The 22,311-nt window shown below is 40.0% G+C and overlaps 1 protein-coding gene across 1 annotated transcript in view; it reads left to right on the top strand.

Annotated features, from left to right (window-relative positions):
- The window catches only part of prrc2b (proline-rich coiled-coil 2B), a 93,101-nt gene that overhangs the window by 49,871 nt on the left and 20,919 nt on the right, over window positions 1-22,311 (top strand). Inside the window, 18 exon segments of the mRNA XM_047018074.1 lie at window positions 3,957-4,072; window positions 4,257-4,398; window positions 5,893-5,969; window positions 6,259-6,546; window positions 6,667-6,768; window positions 7,535-7,721; window positions 7,805-7,902; window positions 12,109-12,236; window positions 14,921-15,161; window positions 15,286-15,453; window positions 15,635-15,673; window positions 15,931-16,007; window positions 16,104-16,185; window positions 16,376-16,501; window positions 16,766-16,975; window positions 17,768-20,445; window positions 20,783-20,920; window positions 21,250-21,354. Coding sequence (XP_046874030.1) covers window positions 3,957-4,072; window positions 4,257-4,398; window positions 5,893-5,969; window positions 6,259-6,546; window positions 6,667-6,768; window positions 7,535-7,721; window positions 7,805-7,902; window positions 12,109-12,236; window positions 14,921-15,161; window positions 15,286-15,453; window positions 15,635-15,673; window positions 15,931-16,007; window positions 16,104-16,185; window positions 16,376-16,501; window positions 16,766-16,975; window positions 17,768-17,935 — 2,249 coding nt within the window. The 3' untranslated portion in view covers window positions 17,936-20,445; window positions 20,783-20,920; window positions 21,250-21,354.

Below are 22,311 nucleotides of genomic sequence, written 5' to 3'. Positions count from 1 at the left end.
CGTTACTTATTTAATTGAATGAATCCATTAATAGTTCCTTGTTCAAACAAGTACCGCATTACTTAATTTAGTCTTTTGGTCACGAGCACTCAGTATGTAGCTAAAAGTCTAGGAAAGTTGAGGCTACTTTTTGCTAGGTACCTATGAAAACGTCTTAATCTGCTAGACAGGTGGGTTCCCCTTTGTTCTTTTGGTGCGCAGTCTCACAAGCCCAATTTACCTGGCATCATGGAGCCGACCAGCTAAATAGTTATTTAACGCTTAAGACTTGCATGTACAGACCTATGTAATGTTACATTAAATAATGTATTGAACTCAAGCTTGTGTGATGTGTTGCTGTATCGTTCAGTGCTTTAGGTTTAGGATTATATTACAGTAAGGGTGCTTTCACACCTAACATGTTTGGTTCGTTTCAATCGGACCATGGTCTGTTTTCTCTGAAAGTCTGGTTTGTTTGGAGAGTTGAGAACATGCATTCGAACTCTAGTGCGGACCAAACAACCGAACCATGGTCCCCCTAAAAAGACGAGACTCGGTCCGGTTCCAAGTGAACCATGGTTCGGTTTGCTTTAGGTCATAACGTAATTGGACTTAATATTGACCTATTCCAGGAAGCAAACCAAAATGTAGTGCATTGTGGGTTGAAAAAGGAATTTACACTTGGCGGAGACAGCCGTACGTGCCACTAATTAGCAGCGAAATTAGTTGAGGGAAAACGTGGGGGAATGATGAAGGCTCTTCGGTAAATATGGGCTGATGATCATAGTGCAGAGATACTTGTGGAGAAACATAAGAGTAGTGAGGTATTTACATTATTTAGTGATATACCGAAATAAAGCATCATTATTGCACAGTGGACCAATGTTTGTTGAAAGTTAAAAACTTACAGCTAAAAGTGTGTGATGTTCTATGGAAAAGTGGTAGCTCGTCGAACGAAAACATAATTCCCATGGTTTGATAACCTGGATATAATCCTGAGTAAAACCAACAAGCAACCCAAAAAACGTGGTCTTGCAACACCAAATCATAACAATTGCAATCGCAATACGCTGCTGTTGCTCCATTGTTGTTCGTGACAGAGAAGTGATTTTCCCTCACACATTTTCTGTCCAATAGATTAACAACCTGTATGACTGCATGTCATTGTTTTTTTTGTTTTTTTAACGTCATTGTTTTTTTTCAAACGTTGGTTCGCTTAAAACAGGACCGTGTGAACACTAACCGGACCTAATGAAAAATGCAACAAAGTAGCAACTCATCACTGATTCGAACCAAGCAAACGGAGTAATAGGTGTGAAAGCATCCTAAGTATAATAGTCTGGTTCAGTACATAAGTGAACACCATTTTGCTACCATATACCTAGCTTAGCTTCGTTTTGCTCCTAGATTCTAACCTAGCCCTGGTAAATTGTCGAGGTAGCTAATACCTATAATTCTGCCTGGCATTTTACAACATAATTTATTGATTAAAGAGTTTCTTGATTCAAGAACTTCATGCTTTTCATTATGGTGGATTATTGCCTTGATCTGTTTTGCTGGATAATGAGGATTGATCATGTTATATGTGAGTGACACTGAATATTCAGTACAATATGTGCTATTACATGTGCCTTCTGGGCATAAGAGTGACCAAGGTGAATTGTCTTAGAAATAAAATACTTTTCTTAATGTAACGCAAAAGTAACTTAACGCCTTACTCTCTACAGCAAGTAACTCAGTAACGTAACTATTTACTTTACAAGGAATGTTAACTAGTAACTGTAATTAGTTACTTTAAAAAGTAACCTTACCCAACACTGTCTCTGACTGGCCTTGAATGGACCAAGTGGTAATTTCTCATTATTTTAAACAATTTTCCAATGTTGTGGTACATTCACACATGATTATGAAGCCTTCATTTGTCTGCTGTTTCCTACATTATCGATTCCTTATGTTATATTGATCAAAATGTATATGCAGGATTTCTGAATTTAATTTCAACACTTTAAGACTTTTTGAAGACCTTCTCAAAATATATTTTAAGCCTTCATTGCTATTTCAAGTTTAAGGCCGTATCCCAATTCTCTGTCTGACCCCCCCCCACCCCCCCACAATATTCAAACATGGTTAAAATGTCCCCCCCCAATATATTGATATAAATGTGCTACGCTACGACAGGCAACCACGCACGCTGTCTGAAATTATCATTAAAAATGTAATTTGTCCCCCCCAATGTTGACTCCATGGCTACGGCCTTGGGTTATGTAGAGGAGCAGGTCCAGCTAGCTCCAATGTAGCCATACCTGTAAATATAAATGGCAAGTGAACTTGAAACTATCTCATATATTTTGTTTAAATGTTATTTTCAAATTATTATATGAGTGTCCTTTTTTTCTTTTCTTTCACAGGTCCCTTCAGGGGACTTAAAACCAATTGGTTTTGTTGCTACTATTATTAGGGTTCCTCCGGTAGGAGGAAACCTATTGTTGTTAGTATTCCTAATATTATTATTTTTCCTCTTCTCCATGAAATGGCTCAACAGCTCAAAGTCCTCGACTCGTCACTTACTACTCCCAGACCGCTAATGGCCCATGTACGCCCATAGGTAGCGCTATAAGCCACGCCCAAAGTCTACGTGATTTCCCCAGCGCCCATTATACCAATGAAAATTGGTATACATGCTTTATTTTGTCAGGGGAACAAAAAAGCCTCAAGGACCCATAAGGTCTGCCATGATAGATTTTGCTGTACTGTCCAAATTTGATACAACCTTCAAAACCATTCTCCTCATGAACCATAGATCCAATCAACTTGAAATGTGTTACAGATGTGTAGAAAACATGTCTTTATATAGGGTGAAATGGAATAAGAAATGCAATACAAAATGGCTAAAAGGGGTGTATTTATGTAGAGGTCCACATTGCCTCAATATCTTATTGTCAATAAATCAAATGTAACTTTGACGGACTTTTTTATCAAACTTAATAGGCTTGAAGATGACGTTTCTCTGAAGTACCATGCTAAATCTCACTTTATATGTCAAAATATGACTGAATCACAGCTGTTTGAACTTGGACCAAATCTGATGATGCTTGCTATTGGAGAAATGGCTTATTTTCTCATACAGTAACTGAACACATTGTCTCCTACCACTGTGAATACCTCACTTGGTAAAGATACTGCTTTTTAGTCAATGGTCGTGGTTCAAGCCCAGTCACATAGTTTTGATTTCTGACAGAAAGACCGGTTTCTTCTGGTCAATCCTCCGGTTGTAAAACATAGCAATGAGTGTGTATTTGAGCCCATCACAACACTCCGATAAACTGTTTAGCGACACTGTGTAAGCCACTGGTAAACAAACCAGGTTCACCACAGTGGCCAGCTATTTGTAGTCTAGCTGCTAGTGAAAACTTGAATGTTTTACTCTGAGGGGATTACTACACAAAGAGCCAGAGATATTTTTTGGTAGACAAGACCATGCTACATCTAGCCAGCGTATTGGAACCTTGCATTATGTACGTACAAGTTATTTTATTGAATTTGTGAGACTGCTTTAGACAGTATATTCCCATTTATGTCAGTCACTCTGTACACTCACACTAAACAATTATGCAGGTGCCTGTGGCTCAGCTGTCTAGAGCGTAGTATCTGTAAACCAAGGGGTAATGGTTCAAATCTCAATGCATTCACAGAAATATATTTTTTGGTTTCTTTGTCGGCAGGTAAGTGTAACATGTCCATTTTACAATGTTTTGCAATTTTGAGGAGGAATCCGCCGTTGCTGCTTGCACCTATGTTCTGTATTTGTTTTGCTGACATCTTAATCACAACTTCATCACGGGCACTGTGCAGAAGTACTATAAATGTTACAACCAATGTTAGTTTTTAACTGAACTTACATTATCAATACATTTATTCAGTCAACCTTTTTTTGTTCTTGATGGTGTACTGCACTGACTGGCTTGCTGTCTCCACAGTCGAGAGTGATGCTGGAGGCACAGTTCCATGTTCGGATGCATACCAGGATGCTTTGTCCAAAAAACTGCGACGGCCACAGGAAGATGAGAGGAGGAGAAAGGAACAGGGAGCTCCTGTAAGTTAAACATCTTGGCTTATCTTATGGGACAACACAACCCTTGTGTGTAGTTTACCAACTCTTTAAAGACAGATTAATAATTTTTACTTAGACATAATTGTACATATTCATCTTTTAAAATCCCTTGTTCAGCAAAAGTGTGTTTTAATGAACTCAGAACCATTTGTTGCTGCATCATTAGGTGCCAGTGAAGAGCAGAACAATAACATCAAAGATGCCCCCTCGCTTTGCCAAGAAGCAGGGCAGTTTAGCAATGGAGCAACCAGATGAGGCACTGTCCACCAACAATCTGGGCACAGAGATCTGGGAGACCAACAGCTCAGGTATAGGCATTCAGAATTGTTCAAACTAGCATTACAAGGTGGAGGTAAATGTCTGAGTTTCTTAGAATTTAGTTATGTATATTGCAAAATGTTGCTTACATTAGTTTTTTCTTGTAGATTTACCTCAAACTACAATGTTAAGAGAGGTCATATTTATTGCAGCGCAGAGAAAACAGACCTAATTGTAATTGACTACACTAGTGCACAGTGCCCGCAACGTTTGTCACACACACAGATTTCTCGAATGATAGTGCAGTGCCCGTGATGCAGCTGGCGATGACAGTTCTAATTGGTTTTGGTACCTATATTTCGGAGATCGCGATTGAAATTCTCATTCACCTCTGAAGTACTTGTTCAACCTTCACATATATTCTAGTCAAATTGCCAATGCTGTGGTAGCCTACATTCATGCAAATGATTATGTAGTCTTCATTTGTCTGCTGTTTCCTATGTTATAAATGGCTTATGTCATGTTGATCAAAATTTACTATAGTGGTTCTCTGTTAACCTCTTACCGTTCTTGTTAAGTACTGGCGAGAACATTTCTTTTTATATATAATTATATATTTAAAAAACATATGTACCGTATTTCTTCGAATAAACGCTGCAAAAAAAAAATCTGAAAACTTATTTAGTTGGTTAAATGAAAACATTTACAATAAACAAATATTTATTACACATGTAAATCACAAGTGTACAATATATTATTTTTTTTTACGTAAAAAAAAATCGCCTTTCCTCAACCCCAAGTTTGCGTGCTCAGGGCTTAAAGTATTCCTGCACCGTGCCGGATGTGCAGCTGTGAGAAAGGGAAACAAATTGGGAACTTGCATGCAGTTTAATATTTTCAAGTAAATTGATTTAACCTGCCAATCATGAGAGCAACGAAGCTCTAACTAATGTTACAAGCCTATCAGAAGCAGAGCAGGGCGGGTCATGGCAACACAGTGTGATTGAGATCCATATGTCACGTTAGTGTTGTCCAAAAGCATAGAGCGCAAGTTCATGAAGCTTGGGCATGATGTCCTACCCATAGATAAAAGAACGTAGAGACGGCGAGCTTTTTGGCAGGTGGTGCCAGAAACTGAGAGCCTGGTGCTCGTTTCTGCACGTTTTGCTCGAGGAAGTTACTATATTGTGAGTGCATGCTTTCTGCACAGCTTTCTGCACAGCTTTCTGTTTAAAAGCTAAAGTGTGAGAACGTTTCGGCATGCTGCTTCAGATTTCTAAACAATGTAGAACACTTGTATTTGAGACAGTTAAGGCACTACCCACTACACGTCTTTGTAAAAGCGTTGTGAATGGTTTGCATTTGTACTCCCGACTTAACGGTTTCAATTTTACACTAGGCTTTGTGTTTGACCTCCTTGTCTATTCTTTGTTTGTCTATGGCCGCATTGCAGCTACAATTCACTATATCTCTTACTAATTAAATGCCACCCTCGAATACCGTATTTTTCTAACTTTCCCACATTCACACATTGTTCATTCCAGCCCTGTCAGTCCAGTCATCAGGAGGAGACTCATGGACCAAGCAAGTGTCATATACAGGAAGTGAACCTAACTCTGAGGTATTGTACAATCTTGCTGTGTAGTCCAATCTCATAATTCTGCTAATTCCACAGTTGGGTTTTAGTTTCATTTGCACATCTCTGGAGGAGGGGGTCCCTCACTGACTTGCTCCTTCCAAGGAGCCTTCCTGGTAGTTTTTCCCTGTTTTTCATGAGGGTTTTAGTTGGCTATAGGTGCTATGGGCATAGATCTATGGGCATCTGTGAAGACTTCTGTGACTTACAAAAGAGCTATATGCACTACATTTGATTTGATCTAAGGGTTAAACCATAACCCTAATGATTCCAGGATTCTGATGCAAGCCCAGAGCCCAGCAAGGAGCAGCACAAACCTGGCCCCATCGGTAATGAGCGCTCGCTGAAACACCGCAAGGGCTCAGAGGCCGTTGAGCGCCTGGAAGGTGGCCCCATCACACCTGTCAACGGAGTGGACCACCATGTGGACACAGTGCTGCCAGTACCGCCTATTGAGTTTGGTGTGAGCCCCAAGGACTCAGACTTCAGCCTGCCACCCGGCTCCACTCCAGTTCCCATATCCAACCCAGTTGCCAAGCTGCAGGATGCCCTTGCTAGCAACGTGAGTTTGGATTTGATGGCCAGTGTGTCCAGTGCTTTGGAATTGTGATTTTGAATCTCACTTACTGATGGAATTGAAATGTAGAAAAGCAACAATATATATGTCTGTTTATTGTTGTAGCCGGCCCTTAACCAGAGCATCCCCATGCTACGCAGCAACCACCTGCAGCCAGGCATCAACCTTAACCCAATATCCTTCCCCAGCGCAGACCTTACTCTAAAGGTAGAGTAATTACCTTCTCATATTCACACATACGCACACACCTTACTAGTTCAGTGGAAACATGTGATAGAAAGACCTCTCAAAGAGCTCAGTCTCAGCATGGAGAATCATTGAACTGTCAGTCAATGAACAGGATTCTGATTCCATGTTTTATGGAAATTCAAATGATCACCACAACACTAACTCAACTGGTGCATGAAGTTGTATTGTGATATAACAGCTGCATACTAATCAATTTTATTTGCATCAGTTAGTGAAGTTGGGATTGTGGTGGTCATTTATTTCTTTTGACACGTTTTGCTAATTGTGCTGATTGTTTTCAGCAGAGGGTGGAAGGTTGTGGTTGGTTCAGTTTTAACTGGGTGGTGTGCGCATGCAACAAACTTCATAACATATTTACGGCCCCAGTCTGATGGCCTGAGCTTTGATTCCTCTGTTCTTCCCTTCTTTTTTGGGGGTAAGAAACCGCATTCAGCTCCCCATCTTTGCTGCACCTGCCAGGTTACAGATTTACAGACCTGATTTAGATAAATACATTTTACATACGTTTTGGTTGACTAGCCAAAATATCTGTCCTGTGCTTGTCAGATCTCTGAAGAGATCCGTTGGATTTGGTTGGTCCACATCTCCATCCACTTTTTCTCTATTGCTGAAATTATAAGGCTCCATTAAAGCAATACCCCTTTCTATGAGCATGATTAGGCCTGTCAAGGTAAAATTGTTGTGTACATGGACCAATTCCCTGTCTTTACCTGTATTTTGTCAGATGGAGTCAGCCCGTAAGGCATGGGAGAACTCTCAGTCCCTCCCGGAGCAGGGCTCCCCAGGTGGGGTCAGCTCCAGCACCCAGCCACCCTGTAGTGTGGGCTCCTCCACTGGAGTCAGCTACAGCTCTTTTGGGGCAATGCCACCCATGCCCGTGGCCTCTGTGGCACCCTCAATGTCAATGCAGGGTAAGTTTGCATGGAAGCCTTTTTTGTCATTGTTTATAACTATGAACAACTATGAACTGAGCAACTGTAATCTTTTTTTCTAGGTAACCATATCCCTCCACTGTATTTGGATGGCCATGTTTTCCCCAGTCAGCCTCGCCTGGTGCCCCCAACCATGACCCAGCCACAGAGCTACCAGCAGGTACAAGATCACATATGAAAATGGGTTTCTGTTTGCTGTGATAAAAAATATATATATATTTTAACCAAATTAATGTAACAGTTTACTTTAATTTACAATTTCTAGTCTGTTATTTATTCCCCCTGTCTATCAAGGACTTAAACAGCAAGCAGTGTTTCACACAGAATAAGATTATATTTGTTGTGGTAGGCAAGGGCGGAGCCAGACGTTGTAAACATTAGGGGCTTAGCCCAAACCTAGGTCCTTGTACCAGTTTGATGTGAGTATACATAGGGACCTGAACAAGTGATGTGAGAATTTTTATTGCATCAATTTGAGCGCAAAATGGTTTTGAGATTTAGGTTGTCTAAACATTACGTTGGACTAGCAGAAGACTTTCCGAACTCAAAATAGCAGTCGGAAATCGGCCAGAGTTGTCTCATATGCAATTCCTTAAAAAAACACAAGGGGAATCGCATTTAAGAAAACTCTAGAAGTGTTAATGAATTTGTGGGAAATCATTGGTGATTGCATTCACATCAACTCTACAGACATCCTCGGATTGAAATAATTATAACAATTTATCTTGCTTAGTGTGCACACTGTTAGATCCATTGGAGAACAATTCCACTGCTCATCTTACTGGTATGATCATGATGATGCACCTGTGCACCGGTTGCTTTTCGCTTGGACATAACTTGCGTTCCTGTTGCTTTCCTGATTGTGTCGATTCTGACTGCACACGTCACTGCTGTTGTGTGCCTTTATAAGGAGCTGTCGGGGCGTGTATTTATGCAAATTAAAGTGCACAAGGATGCGCTTTCAATTTAAGGAAACTTTTCTGGGGGAGCACAGCTCAGAAAACTAACTAACTATCTGGTGTGTGTCGGTGATTTATATACAGTGCCCTCCAAAAGTATTGGAACAGTGAGGCGAATTCCTTTATTTTTGCTGTAGACTGAAAACATTTGGGCTTGACATCAAATAATGAACGTGAGACCAGAGATCAACGTTTCAGCTTTTATTTCCAGGTATTTACATCAGGATCTGATGCACAACTAAGAAAATATCACATTTTGTTTGAATCCACCCATTTGTCATGTGATCAAAAGTATTGGAACAGATATACTTAAAACATATTTAAGTGAATAAGACTTAATATTTAGTTGCAAATCCTTTGCTTTCAATAACTGCAGCAAGTCTGTGACCCATTGACGTCACCAAACTTTTGCATTCTTCCTTTTTGATGCTTTCCCAGGCTTTCACTGCAGCCTCTTTCAGTTGTTGTTTGTTTTGTGGGGTTCCTCCCTTCAGTCTCCTCTTAAGCAGGTAAAATGCATGCTCTATAGGGTTTAAGTCTGGAGATTGACTTGGCCAGTCTAATACCTTCCATTTCTTGCCCCTGATGAACTCCTTTGTTGTTTTGGCAGTGTGTTTTGGGTCGTTATCTTACTGCATGATGAAGGCTCTGCCAATCAGTTTGGTTGCATCTTTCCTTAAATTGGCAGACAAAATGTTTCTGTAGACTTCCGAGTTCATTTTGCTGCTGCCATCATGTGTTACATCCTCAATGAAGATTAATGAGCCCGTCCCAGAAGAAGCCATGCAAGCCCAAGCCATGACATTACCTCCACCGTGTTTCACAGATGAGCTTGTGTGTTTGGGATCATGAGCAGTTCCTTTCTTTCTCCAAACTTTAGCCTTTCCATCACTTTGGTAAAAGTTAATCTTTGTCTCATCAGTCCATAAAACTTTGTCCCAGAATTTTTGAGGTTCATCTCTGTACTTTTTGGCAAATTCCAGCCTGGCCTTCCTATTCTTCTTGCTAATGAGTGGTTTGCATCTTCTGGTGTAGCCCTTGTACTTTTGTTCATGAAGTCTTCTGCGAACAGTAGATAGTGATACCTTCACTCCTGCCATCTGGAGGTTGTTGCTGATCTCACTAACAGTTGTTTTAGGGTCTTTCTTTACAGCTCTCACAATGTTTCTGTCATCAACTGCTGATGTTTTCCTTGGTCTACCTGTTCGACGTCTGTTACTTAGTACACCAGTAGTTTTCTTCTTCTTCAGGACATTCCAAATGGTTGTACTGGCTATGGCCAATGTTTCTGCAATGGCTCTGATTGATTTTCCATCTTCTCTAAGACTCACAATTGCTTGTTTTTCACCCAAAGACAGCGCTCTGGTTTTCATGTTGTTTTCACCTCTGAATACAGTCTGCATAGACAAAACCTATCTTACCCAATCTGAACCTGAGTGTAGACATTCAGTGGTATTTATTGATTGAATAATGTATGTAATAGGACACACCTGGGCAACAAAACACACCTGTCAGTCACATGTTCCAATACTTTTGCTCACGTGACAAATGGGTGGGTTCGAACAAAAAGGTGATATTTTCTAATTTGTGCATCAGATCCTGATGTAAATACCTGGAAATAAAAGCTGAAACGTTGATCTCTGGTTTCACATTCATCGTTTGATGTCAAGCCCAAATGTTTTCAGTCTACAGCAAAAATAAAGGAATTGGCCTCACTGTTCCAATACTTTTGGAGGGCACTGTATATACATTTCCAAAGTAATTTTGAAGTGTTCAATTTTTTCTATGAAAGTATTTTTGCTCAAAATAACCCCCCCCCCCCCCCCCCCCCCCCTGCTAATTTAAAGCACAATCTGTTTTTTCGTATTGATTAGGCCTACCTATGGACGAAAGAGAAAATGTTCAGTCTTAAATGAGTTTCAAAGTCTTAAATGAAGGTGAAGAGCTGGAAGAAAACTGGATTTGTGCCAGATCCGCGACATATGTGTCAGGTCTTAAAGAGACAGCCGTCTAATAAACCCACTGCTGTCTCATTAATGTTAATCAAAGAACAAAAGAAAAAGAGACAATACCTTGCTGCTCTTGATTGAATAACATTTGTAGCGTTAATAAGGATTAATTTAAAATAAATAAAGTATACGTTTGATAAATGAGATCTGATTGTAGTCCTTGAAAACTCCCAAAATAGTGCTTGAAAAGTCCTGGAATTTCATTATACTGTGTATGGGACACACTAGCAAGTCAGCTTCAGATTAACCCCAGTTACGCTGCTGTGTTTTCCACACAAATGTACACTTTATGATAATTTCATGATGTTGGAACTGCGTTACTCGCACAAATGTATGCAGGGTTTAAAGATTCCGGTACCGGGCCAGATATCTGGCGTGAGGCTATAAAAAATTAAAATAAATTGGGGGACTTGCATGCGGTTTAATATTTTCGAGCAGGGCCGGCCCAAGCCTTTATGGGGCCTTAAGCAGAATTGATTTGGGGGCCCCTCGGCTTCGCCAATTATTTTAATTTTTTCTTAATTACCTTATTTATTTGATTACATTTATACCGTTTATTTGAGGTGACGTTTAATCTAAGAAATATGGTCCTCTAGGCTGTCTGCGCTAGCATGCTAACGTGTTAGTTTGCTACATTAAATGTTTGTTAAGATAGTTTGAACATTAAGGTCTTCTAAGCAACAATCAAATGTCAATGTTAGTTAGACTAGCTAGCTCTATCTCATCTGCTTTTTGTTAACACTGATTTGCAAGGAATGCAAGAACAGCTAACTAGATAACCGAGTGCAACACAACAGAATGTTTATAAAAATGACATGCTGCTACTAGGTAATTCAGGACATGCTGCTCCTACCGTATTTCTGGGGCGGCGTTTATTACACAATGTTCATTTTTGGTGCGGCGTTTAATCGAGGGCAGCGTTGAATCGAAGAAACATGGCACATTAAACTGTAATTTCATGTGCTCTTGGGGGCCCTCTGGTGGCTTATGCCTTGGGGGCGGCCCTGTTGTTGAGTCAATGGATTTCACCTACCAATCATATGAGAGGAACGGAGCTATAACTAACGTTACAAGCCTATCAGAAGCATAGCAGGGCGGGTCCTGGCAACACAGTGTGAATGAGATCCATACGTCACATTAGCGTTGTCGGTGAAAGCATGGAGCGCAAATTCATGAAGCCTGGGGATGATGTCCTACCCATAGACAAAGGACTCAAATAAATGGCACTGGGCGTGGATAGAAGAAGGTAGAGACGGCAGGCCTTTTGGCAGTTGGTGCAAGAAACTGAGAGCCTGGTGCTTGTTTCTGCACAAAGAGAAAACAAAAATGGAAGCAAAGCGAGGAATGATAAACAGCCATCTGTATTTAAATGCTGGTATGTATATTTTTTGTTTTCAGGCGGCTGCGGCACAGCATATTCCCATCTCCCTGCACACGTCCCTGCAGGCCCAGGCCCAGCTTGGGCTCCGTGGAGGCCTGCCTGTCTCCCAGTCTCAAGAGATGTTCAACTCCATCCCTCCCTTCAGGTAATGGGACCTTAACTCTATGGAGTCTGGAGTTATTTTGTCCGTTTTTGAGTACCTTTGATTTGGCCTTGATATACTACATAAAGAAATGTTTATCATACCAATGTTTGGTATCTTTTTTTTCAGCACAATCTCACCTACATGACCAGTTAAATTAAGATTTTCACTTTGGCATACTTTTCAACATACTGGACCCAAACAGACACAAAAACACAAGCTCCGTGTGGAAAAATTATGGTTTTTTGACTATAATACACACACATATGCTCAATCAAGCATTTCAAAAGTTTGAAATTGAAGCACAAGTTGTATATGTGAACATAAAAAGGTAAAGTTGATTTATAATTAAGCTATTTACAAAGAGAGCAGGTCTATCCATATGCACTGTTATTCATCCATATTTGTCCCATAATAAAAAATTATTCACAATATTCAAAAAATAAAAAATATATATATTTTTTTTCTCCACTAGATGTCACCCTTGGCTCATTTATAACCTTCTCTTTGACCACCGCAGAACCTCCGTCTATGCCACAATGGCTCTTTTCTCTTTATGTCAATAAAACGTAAAAAAAAAAAAAGATCTATAAGATTCAAAAATCAATATGTTCTGAGGTATTTGTATTACAGTGAAGTAGAATAGAATAATATAATAAGATAAACGAAAGCAATGAATGTTTTTCTTACCTCTCGTTGTAAACAAAAAATCTTGGTCGTCCATCTTTTTTTTTTTTTTTGCTCTGAGGTAGAAATAACAAGTCGCCGGCATGTTGGACAGCGTGTCCGACTCATTTCCCCCCAAATAAGTCCAAATGTTTAGCTAAACTACTCAAAATACTTCGAAAACTAGTCATAATAAACCAAATTAGTTTTTTCTTAGACGTCTCTTTGTCCTCTCGTTTTCTCGTGCATCCTATAGCTATGAGTCAGTAGAATCACCCGTTTTTCTCTGTTTCATTTTTGGACAAAAAACTAGAAAAATATTACAATAAATGCAACGCGCGCATAAAAGAGCGCATTTTTTGGACGCACTTTTTTCATGGAATTGAAATGATCGTATCTTAAGTTTTACTTGGTGTATTTACACAAACCAGGCACTCAAATGTAGCTTCAGGTCTGCACTTCCGCATGAAATCGGCGGCTGCCCTCTGAGTGTCTTTGTTTATATGCTGCGTAGTCCGAAAGCTGACCTGCGCTCTGATCGCGCCGGCGCGATCACCGACCCGAAGGAGTTAACATACTGTTAAGTCTTCTGACCAACTTTTCATTTGGAACAAGGGATGTTTATCTCTATAATAATGACAGGAATCTGTGTGTGTGTCTGTATTTATTTAAATTAGATTTTGGGGCAGCAGATTGTGAATTATGTACAAGTAGTCTGCTACACTCCCAAATATTGAGGTTGCACAGAATAGATTTCGGGTGTATATGCAACCAAAAGGATACATTTTGACTCTTAAAGAATTAGAACTAGAATAAGTCATATTCATTTTTCGAGTGCATAATTAAAAAAACTTACGAAGAAATTGGCCTCTGTGGTCATTTTATATAAACAATTTTTTTAATGAATTAAAGAAAATTCGCCATATCGTGATATCTATGGTTATTGGGATATGTCAGGATATAAGATTTTGCTCATATCGCACAGCCCTACTGTGAACTAAAACAGCAAATTATCATATATTTAAAATGGGGAAAAATTGAGTCGCAGGTCAAGTTTTCTGCCTGTGCCCTTTAAATTTTCAGTTAGGGGCTACAGTGCTCCTAGTAAAAAGTTTATCTGGAGCCCTGCTACTACTGGAGCCTTCTTGGACGGTTTCTTAGGGCATGAATATAGCGATTCACTAATCGGCTTACGACAGACACAATGTTCAAGTTACACATTTTTACAAATTTTGTCTCTTCGGACCTTGTCGTGTCTTATTTATGTGAATGCAATACAGAATATATCACTATTTTTACAGCATTGCATAGCACAAAGGAAAAAATACAAACGTTAATGGAAACATAGCAAACACCCTTTAGGCAGAACTGTACATGCAAGCGCTGTATGTTAACTGTCTCAACCTGTAACGGTGGCAACCCCAGATAGTGAAAGTGAATTGTACATGTAATGACTTCTGTTATGAACTAAATGTCTAGATGTTTGTGGTGGCAAGACAATTTAACAGAGAGCCAATATAACACATTTTGGTCAACATAACATAAGCTATACATTAATTTGCATGAATATACCAGTGCATTGGCATAATGAGATAAAGTAATGAGAAATTCCTTTTATGATGTGCATAAGTGACTAGAATAGATGATGGGGAGGTTGAACAAGTACTTCAGAGAATTTCAATTGTGATCTGAGAAATATGGTTAGCCTACCAAAGCCACTTAGAAGAACTGGCTGCATCACAGGCACTGCACTGTCCATAATTCCAGAAATCTGTCACCAACACTATCGTGGCCATTGTGCCCCATCTATAATTCAATGTGTGTGTGCGTGGCCACACGATATCACGGGCACTGTTTATAGTTCAAGTAATCTGTGTGTTTCGCTGACATCGTAATCACCAAGTGCATCACGTGCTGTCCACTTACTTAAGTAATACAAACCCAAGAAACCAGTTAAAATGTCCTTTTCCCCTCCACAGAACTCAACTGTCCAACTCGTTATTTATCTTTGTTTTCTCCAGGTCCCAGGTGTACATGCACCCCAACCTATCCCAGCCCAGCCCCATGGTGCTGTCTGGCGGAGCTCCACTGAAGGGCCCTTACTCAGCCTTCCCAGCCATGCAGCCCTCTGACATGGTCAAGCCGCAGTCAGGTTCCCACTATCAACCTATGAATGGAAGCCAGCCTCTGGTGTACGACGGACAGATGAACCAGGGCGCAGGCATGGGCTCCTCCCAGCTCATGGATTCCCAGCTCATTCAGGTCAGTGGAGCCCACTCTTCCATACAAGGATTAGGTGGTGGATAAACCATTTACCTGAACATTTTAGGAGTTTGTGGATATACCTACAGCCCTATTGAATATGACAATGTATCCTACCTCCTAGGTGACCATGCCCTTACCAGGCTCCCAGCTGCGCTACGGCTCGGCCCAGCAGCACCTCATTTTGCCCCAGTCTATCCAGCTCCAGCAAGGCCAGAACCTGACTGTGGGAGCTCCGCGCCGCATGATGCCCCCCGTCTCCCAGCCTCCTGTCCTGACAGGCAACCGAGAGGTGAGCACCGTCTATGCACCTGGATAAATCAGTCTAGCTGTTTGATTTCATATGGGTTGACAAGCGCTGTTAAATTTAACATGGGAAGATTGAAAGCGGGAATGAATTTAAGGGATTGTTTTCCCAATTGACAAGTAGGGATAGTTCACCTAAATTACAAAATGACTTGAATGTTTTGCAGAATTTCTCAATGTCTACTGGTCCATATACTGCTTTCAAGGTAAGTCAAATGGATAGAAAAAATGTGTGCAATTTTGTCACTTAGGTGAACTATCTCTATGATGTCACACACTTTGTGGTATTTATCAAAATTTGAATTGATATTTAATGGGGAACAATAATAACTAAATACATGTTTTCAAAATATGAATATTAACAAAAGTTGTTGTTAATATTCATTGTTGGATGTTTTTCCACAATGAGCACTAAAAGCTGCTTTTCCCCCCATTCCCGTTAACCAGTTACTTTTTTTCCCAGGCTTCTCAGATGGAGATGAAAGGATTCCAGTTCTCTGACAAGTCCAATCACTCTCCAGGCATGCCAGGCTCCTACAGGTGAACTCCCTTCTATATAGCAAGCCCAATGCATACTAACTGGAAAGGTTTGTTCTGATGGCTAAAGAACACATTATGATGTTTTGCTGTCCTCAGGCCTGGGTCTGCCAGCCCCAGTGGGAAGCCTTCTGGTCCTGGGGGGTCTATGGGCCCACTGTCTGGACATTACACTCAACAGGTATGACTTAACACACAAACACTACATGTACTGCTCACACGCCACAATAAATTAGGATTACAAAAATGACTGCCACGCACGTTGACCCACACTCTCCCCAAACAAGACACAGCCCATCCTCTCATAGTCCATCCCTGCCCTTATACACACTTACATATAGCCCTCTCCCCTCCCATTTCATTGGACACAGAGGATCTCTCCCATGCAGACCGTGCAGCAAGGTGGGGCCTCCAGTGGCTCTCTCCTTTCCTGTAGCACCTGCTACAACACACACCCGGGCTGGTTTGAGCCCTCGCTGTGCCCCCTCCACAGGAAGGTCATAGAAACCTCCACACACACAACCATAATGTTGCACCAGTTGTCAGAGGATCAATCTTGATAATAGATAAATGTATTGGTCATTTTGACATCATTTCAATTTTGAAATAAAACAAAAAATGTGTAGCATTTGTGAACTGTGTTCTAGATGAGCTTGCACACATCTCCAGTCTTTGAGACTGAGGCAAGAAAAAAATGTACAATGCAACAAATAGCATTACTATGCTAACATTCTCTCTGTCTCGTTGCCCCCTCTCTGCAGGTGCCCCCTCCACAGGGTAGCATGGTGATGCACATGCGCCCTCCCACCACTGGCCCTTTCCCCACCCCCATCCAGCGACCTGTCATGCAGGTCAACAAGGCAGTCATCATACGCTCTCCCCCTTATCCCAACCCTGGCCGTGAACCTCTCCACTCCACCCCACCCTCTGCCCCTGAACCCCCTGTCAAAGGGCCGGAGGATGGCATGAAGGTGAGCCACCCACTGTAAAACCGATAGGTAATTTATAAATTTATGAATTTTCTTGTTTTTTGTTTTCCTAATGAAAGCCTGCTGTGTGCAAATGGTGTTCTTAAGAATAATAACTGGCTGTAGTTGGTGATTGTGTATTATTAGGTAAAAGTGATGAAACTATTCAAGAAACGGTCAAAGGCCTCTTGGTCTGGTCCATCGATGGCCACATTGCAACAAGTGTCTCTATAACAAGTAGGCCTATCTGTTGTGACAAGTGTCTTGACTTTCTTTCTCTTTTTTAAACATTCATGCCGTAAGAAAATCTGTAGTATTCTGATACATACAGTAAATGAATTGTGATAGTGTTATGTTTTAAATTTTATGCTAGCCAACTTTGCAAAAATGTGTAGAATACTGTGTAGAATAATTTTGTCGAGTGACTTCATAGACAAGTTAAAGATTTTGCTTATCCAGGTTATTTTTATTTATTTTTTGCATTGAAAAGGCTTACGTGACCCGCCAAAGGCATTTTTCACCCTACCAAAGTATTCTAGGAGATTTTGTGCAAAATTGTCTATGCATTTTTGGTTGCAATTCAGTAATTCCACCAACCCACTAGACTGGTGTTACCTTGTACATTTCAGAGCTGAAAAGAAAGACCCTTCAATGGCATACACTGCTAACCACGACCACAACAACAATAATAAACTAATCAATTGGCCACCAAAAGATTGTTTAAATAGATGATTGTTAGTGATGCATAGAAATTGACTTGACACGCTGCCTCTTCGATGTGTGTGTATGTTGCAGAGTAAAGGCCTGCATGGCGTGTGCCAGGTAGTGGGTGAGGCCCAGGCTCCTTTTGGGGGCCTGACCAGCAAACTCCAGGAGCCCCTCATCTCGGTCAGGCAGGACAAACAATCACGCACCGGAGCCATCAAACCCCATGCCATCAGAATAGAGGAGGGCAAGGCATAGCAACGGACCTTAAACCTCCACTTTCCCACCCAGCTTGCCAGCAGAAGCAGTTCTGAGCCCTCCATTGCCCCTCCACCACCCAGAACCGGCATTGAACAGAGGACCCGACTGGTTGGCAGGCATAATGAACCCTCCCTGAACTGTCAAAACGGACACTTGTTGTTATTCCTTCACACCACATACAGATATATCTGTATGTGGTGTGAAGGAATAACAACAAGTGTTGTTATATATATAAATGCATAGACACCATCGTTTGGGACACTTCTAAGCAGACTTCAATGTCCTTTTTATTTATTAACATTTATCTGTCCTTTTTTTGCAAGAAGAATAATGATAGAGGAAAATAAATGTGTTTGTTTTGTCGTTCTTGGATCAGTCCGAAGAAAAAAAAGAAACCGCCAGCCCCTGCACAGTCCATTCTCCACACCATTTTTGCCAAACTGTACCAAGACCTATTTTTGGGACTTGCGCCCATAAAAGGAGGCTGACACTTGAGACAAGAAAGCAAAATATGTATAGTGTTTTCTTTTAAGTGGCACCTGTTCATCTTTCCCCACTCTCCTTTTCACATTTCACATGATATGCGATTTATATGCTGATAAAAGTGGACAGTTTTAACTTTTTTTTAAATATCATTGCCTGCTTGCTCCATTATTAAAGGACTACTTTTATTCAATAAAAATCCTTCAAACTCAACTTTGAGGACATTATTGTGGCTTAACATGGGAAGCTTGATCTGATGAGGGAATCTTTTGGCAGTCCTTATAGGGTACAGCTCAAAGACTGACTAAACTGCTTAGATTATTAGTATAAAATTATGGTCTTTATTATTTTTGCTTTTCAGTTTTGTTATTCTGTTTATGTACTTTGTAAACAAAAGCAAAAGTTGGGACATTTTAAGCAAAATCATGTTGCCTCAAGCTTTTCTGGCATTGATGCTGTGTGCATGTGACATGCTGAACATGTGTAAACCGCAGAGCCTTTCCACGGGACCTGCAGAGACATTTCTAGAAAAGACTACCAGAAGTTTTTAGACATAATGCAGCTTATGCATAATGTGTGGTTGTCATAATTTGGCTGTTCTGTTTTCAGGAAGCTGAGGGTGAACTTCATTTAATTATTAGTGTAAAATCAAATCAAACTAGCCAATAGAAATTTTGCTTTGATCTTTATTGCTTAATTGTTGGTTGTGATGAGTTGGAAATGTATGACTTGCCTAACGTGATTTTTCTATTCCTCTTCAGTGTTTAATGTTTTTTTTTCTCCCCATAAAAACAATTTGTATTTCTTCCATTTAATACAATTTTGAGGGGTGTTGTGAAGGAATGAGTGAACATCTTTCTATATTCTTTCCCATGTCAGGTCTCTGGTGTTGCAAGGAGAGAGAAAAATCTATAATCTAAATTAGGGTCCAAATATATATTTTTATGTATGATTTGACTTCAAACATGACTTAGAATAGATTGATGAATTGATGTACTTCGCTTAAGCTTATTTTGTGAGCACTGCAGTTGCAACAGACTGAAGAAAGTATATTAGATTTCTGTTGTTGGAAAGATTTCTTCTTTTAATGGTCAAATGGACACTTGGTTTGAAATTCACTACTCAGTGCGATCATAACTGAAATGTTACAGATTCTTATGGTAATGCTTCATGACACTAAAACATGTTCAGCTTCATCTATATGGGTTGTGTTTCACTGGTATACTGTGTACATGCATTGCATACTTGTACAGTTATATTCAGACTTGATCCATGGGTGACACCTGATATATAGGCTACTGCTTGATTTAGATATTGTATCACAAATAAAAGGATTTAATGTTAAAAGGCCCTTGTTTTTATAGGGTGAACTGTTTTCACTGTTCAGAAGTTTTTTTTTTTTTTTTTTACAGTTTCTGCTACAGTTTCTTATTGTGGATTGACGTCTTTGCACTCATCCAGTAGTTCAGTGTACAGAAACTGCTTACATACACCATAAACTGTTTTGAGGGGTTTTCCTGTTATCTACACTCATACCTGTAACTACACAGCAAGATTTCATCCAGGTGCATTTTTTTCTCGACTTTTAAGTTTTTTTGTCAAAGGATCAGTGCTCTCTGGAACTGATTACAGTATTCATCCTACCAAATATTTTTCCTTCTATTATCCATGTCTGATCATTGTTCGCTCTTTCCATGCTAAAAAAGAGCAAAAGTGAAAATAAAGCAGTTGTGCTTTATCAAACCGTTTGTCCATGATCAATGTATTTATTAATTTAGGATTATAGCAGTGAAATTGTAGTAAAAGTTTACTTTTGACAATATGCTTGAAATACCTGTTAGGGTTCAACTTGTATTATTCCTGCTAGATTTTCTGAATCAGTTCACCAGAAAAAAGGGGAACGTAGACGTCACAAGTGTCGAATTCCCCTCGAATTGTCTGGAGTTTGGATAACATACAAGGAGTGCAGGATACGTTTTGTTTTCGGAAACGAACTGAGATTTTGACGAAAAATAAGGTTTAAGGTAAAATTGCATCGTTTTAGAAATACTTTTCCCCTTAATGTGTCGGGATTGGAGGCTCCATTTTGCTTTCACTTCCCGAAACCATTGCCCTGCCATTAAAAGTTTTCGTGCCTTTTACCTATTGGTAGGCGTAACAGTTAATCGTTTTTTAGAAATATTATGAATTATACCAATCTGAAAACACTAGTCTGAATTGATCAAACATGAATACATGTGGAAACACTGTTTCCAAATTGGTCTAGGTCTAGGGCCTACTTGATAAGACCGCGCTACAACAACATGCGAATTGTTTCAAGAAATGGTCAGAGTACTTCGGCTGAACTTATTTTGTGTTAAGATGCCAGGCAAAGGAACAATGAGGCCAGTTGAAGGCCTGACGATGATGCAGGAATTGGACGACCGCTTGAAGGAGCAAATTGACAAACTGGAACATGTTCGTTTCTCGACCACTGAACTGAAAGACAACTTATCTGGGGTAAATTCACATAGCCAAACCATGAAAATATAGCCTACCATTTTTACACAGCTAGCGTTAAACTGCTCACGACTAAATATTGATAATGTAACTGCAGGTCAAGACAAAAAAGAGTTGACTAATATAGTTAGGTCTCAATAGTTAACTTTGAGCAAAATGCCTGACATAAGATTTACCTTACGCTTCAAAAATGTAGGCCATCATTTGCAAAACATTTTTGTATGTCAATCAATGACATTGTGACTTGTTTGTTCGAACCCCTGATTTAGTAGGCTACATGAAGTCATTTAGCATGCGTTTGTCCAAAGATATTGGTTTTGCCATTGCAGAGTACTGATGAGCTAAATCAATCTATTGAAAACCATCTACACTGGCTGCATCAGCTGTCTGAGAGACTGGATAATATTCAGATGAACACAACTGTCTTTGTTCAGGTGAGGCTCCAGACAGGTCCGTGGACCTGGTGGCCATTGGTCTATTTTGCAACCCGTGTTGGCAAAATAGGGCCGTAATATCGTTTTGTCACTTTAGTTACTCAAACACACTTAAGTATAACGGCTTGTGGTAGCACTTTACAATAAGGGTGCATTAATGAACGTTCATGAATGCTTTAACTAATGCATGAATCATCATAAGTTAGCCTAATACATAACTCAGAAGGTAGGCCTACTTAATTATGCATTGATCTTTAACGCATTATTTGTTAGTAGGGAGTCGCATATGATTTACTATTTATTAAATCCGGCATCATGGATTAATTCCTATCGATATTAACACATGAACTGATAGGTGAGTTAACTACTTAAGTTAATCGTGCGAACTAATACAATTAGTTAACTGTGTGAACTAAAATCCTAAATTAACAGGGTACATTTAGTCATTTAGCAGATGCTTTTATCCAGAGCGACTTACAGTAAGTACAGGGACATTCCCCCTAAGGGCAAGTAGGGTGAAGTGTCTTGCCCAAGGAGACAACGGCATTTGGCACGTCCGGGAATCAAACCAACAACCTTCTGATTAATAGCCCGACTCCCTTACCGCTCAGCTTCTGACCCCCCTAAGGTAATTCCGGTAATTTGTGTGTTAATTACCACAATGGTGACATCCATGGATTGATACGGTACTTAATCATTTGTTAATACCATATTTCTTCGAACAAATGCTGCAGCGTTTATCACACATTGATCTTTTTTGGTGTTTATTTTTGGTGCTGCGTTTATTCGGGGGCGGCGTTTAATCGAAGAAATACGGTAGTAATGTGCCTCCCCAGGTAAAGTCCTAACATAATGATACATTCACAAATCATTAATTAATTATTCACTAAAACAAATACTTACTGTTTTTTCAGAGAGACGACATTTAAATTAACTTATGAGTTGGAATCCTGCATT

Source organism: Hypomesus transpacificus, unplaced genomic scaffold, assembly GCF_021917145.1.
Source record: "Hypomesus transpacificus isolate Combined female unplaced genomic scaffold, fHypTra1 scaffold_89, whole genome shotgun sequence".
In the NCBI taxonomy this organism is placed as follows: domain Eukaryota; kingdom Metazoa; phylum Chordata; class Actinopteri; order Osmeriformes; family Osmeridae; genus Hypomesus; species Hypomesus transpacificus.
The sequence above is the reverse complement of the archived record's forward strand: the minus strand, read 5'-3'. Positions and strand labels throughout refer to the sequence as shown.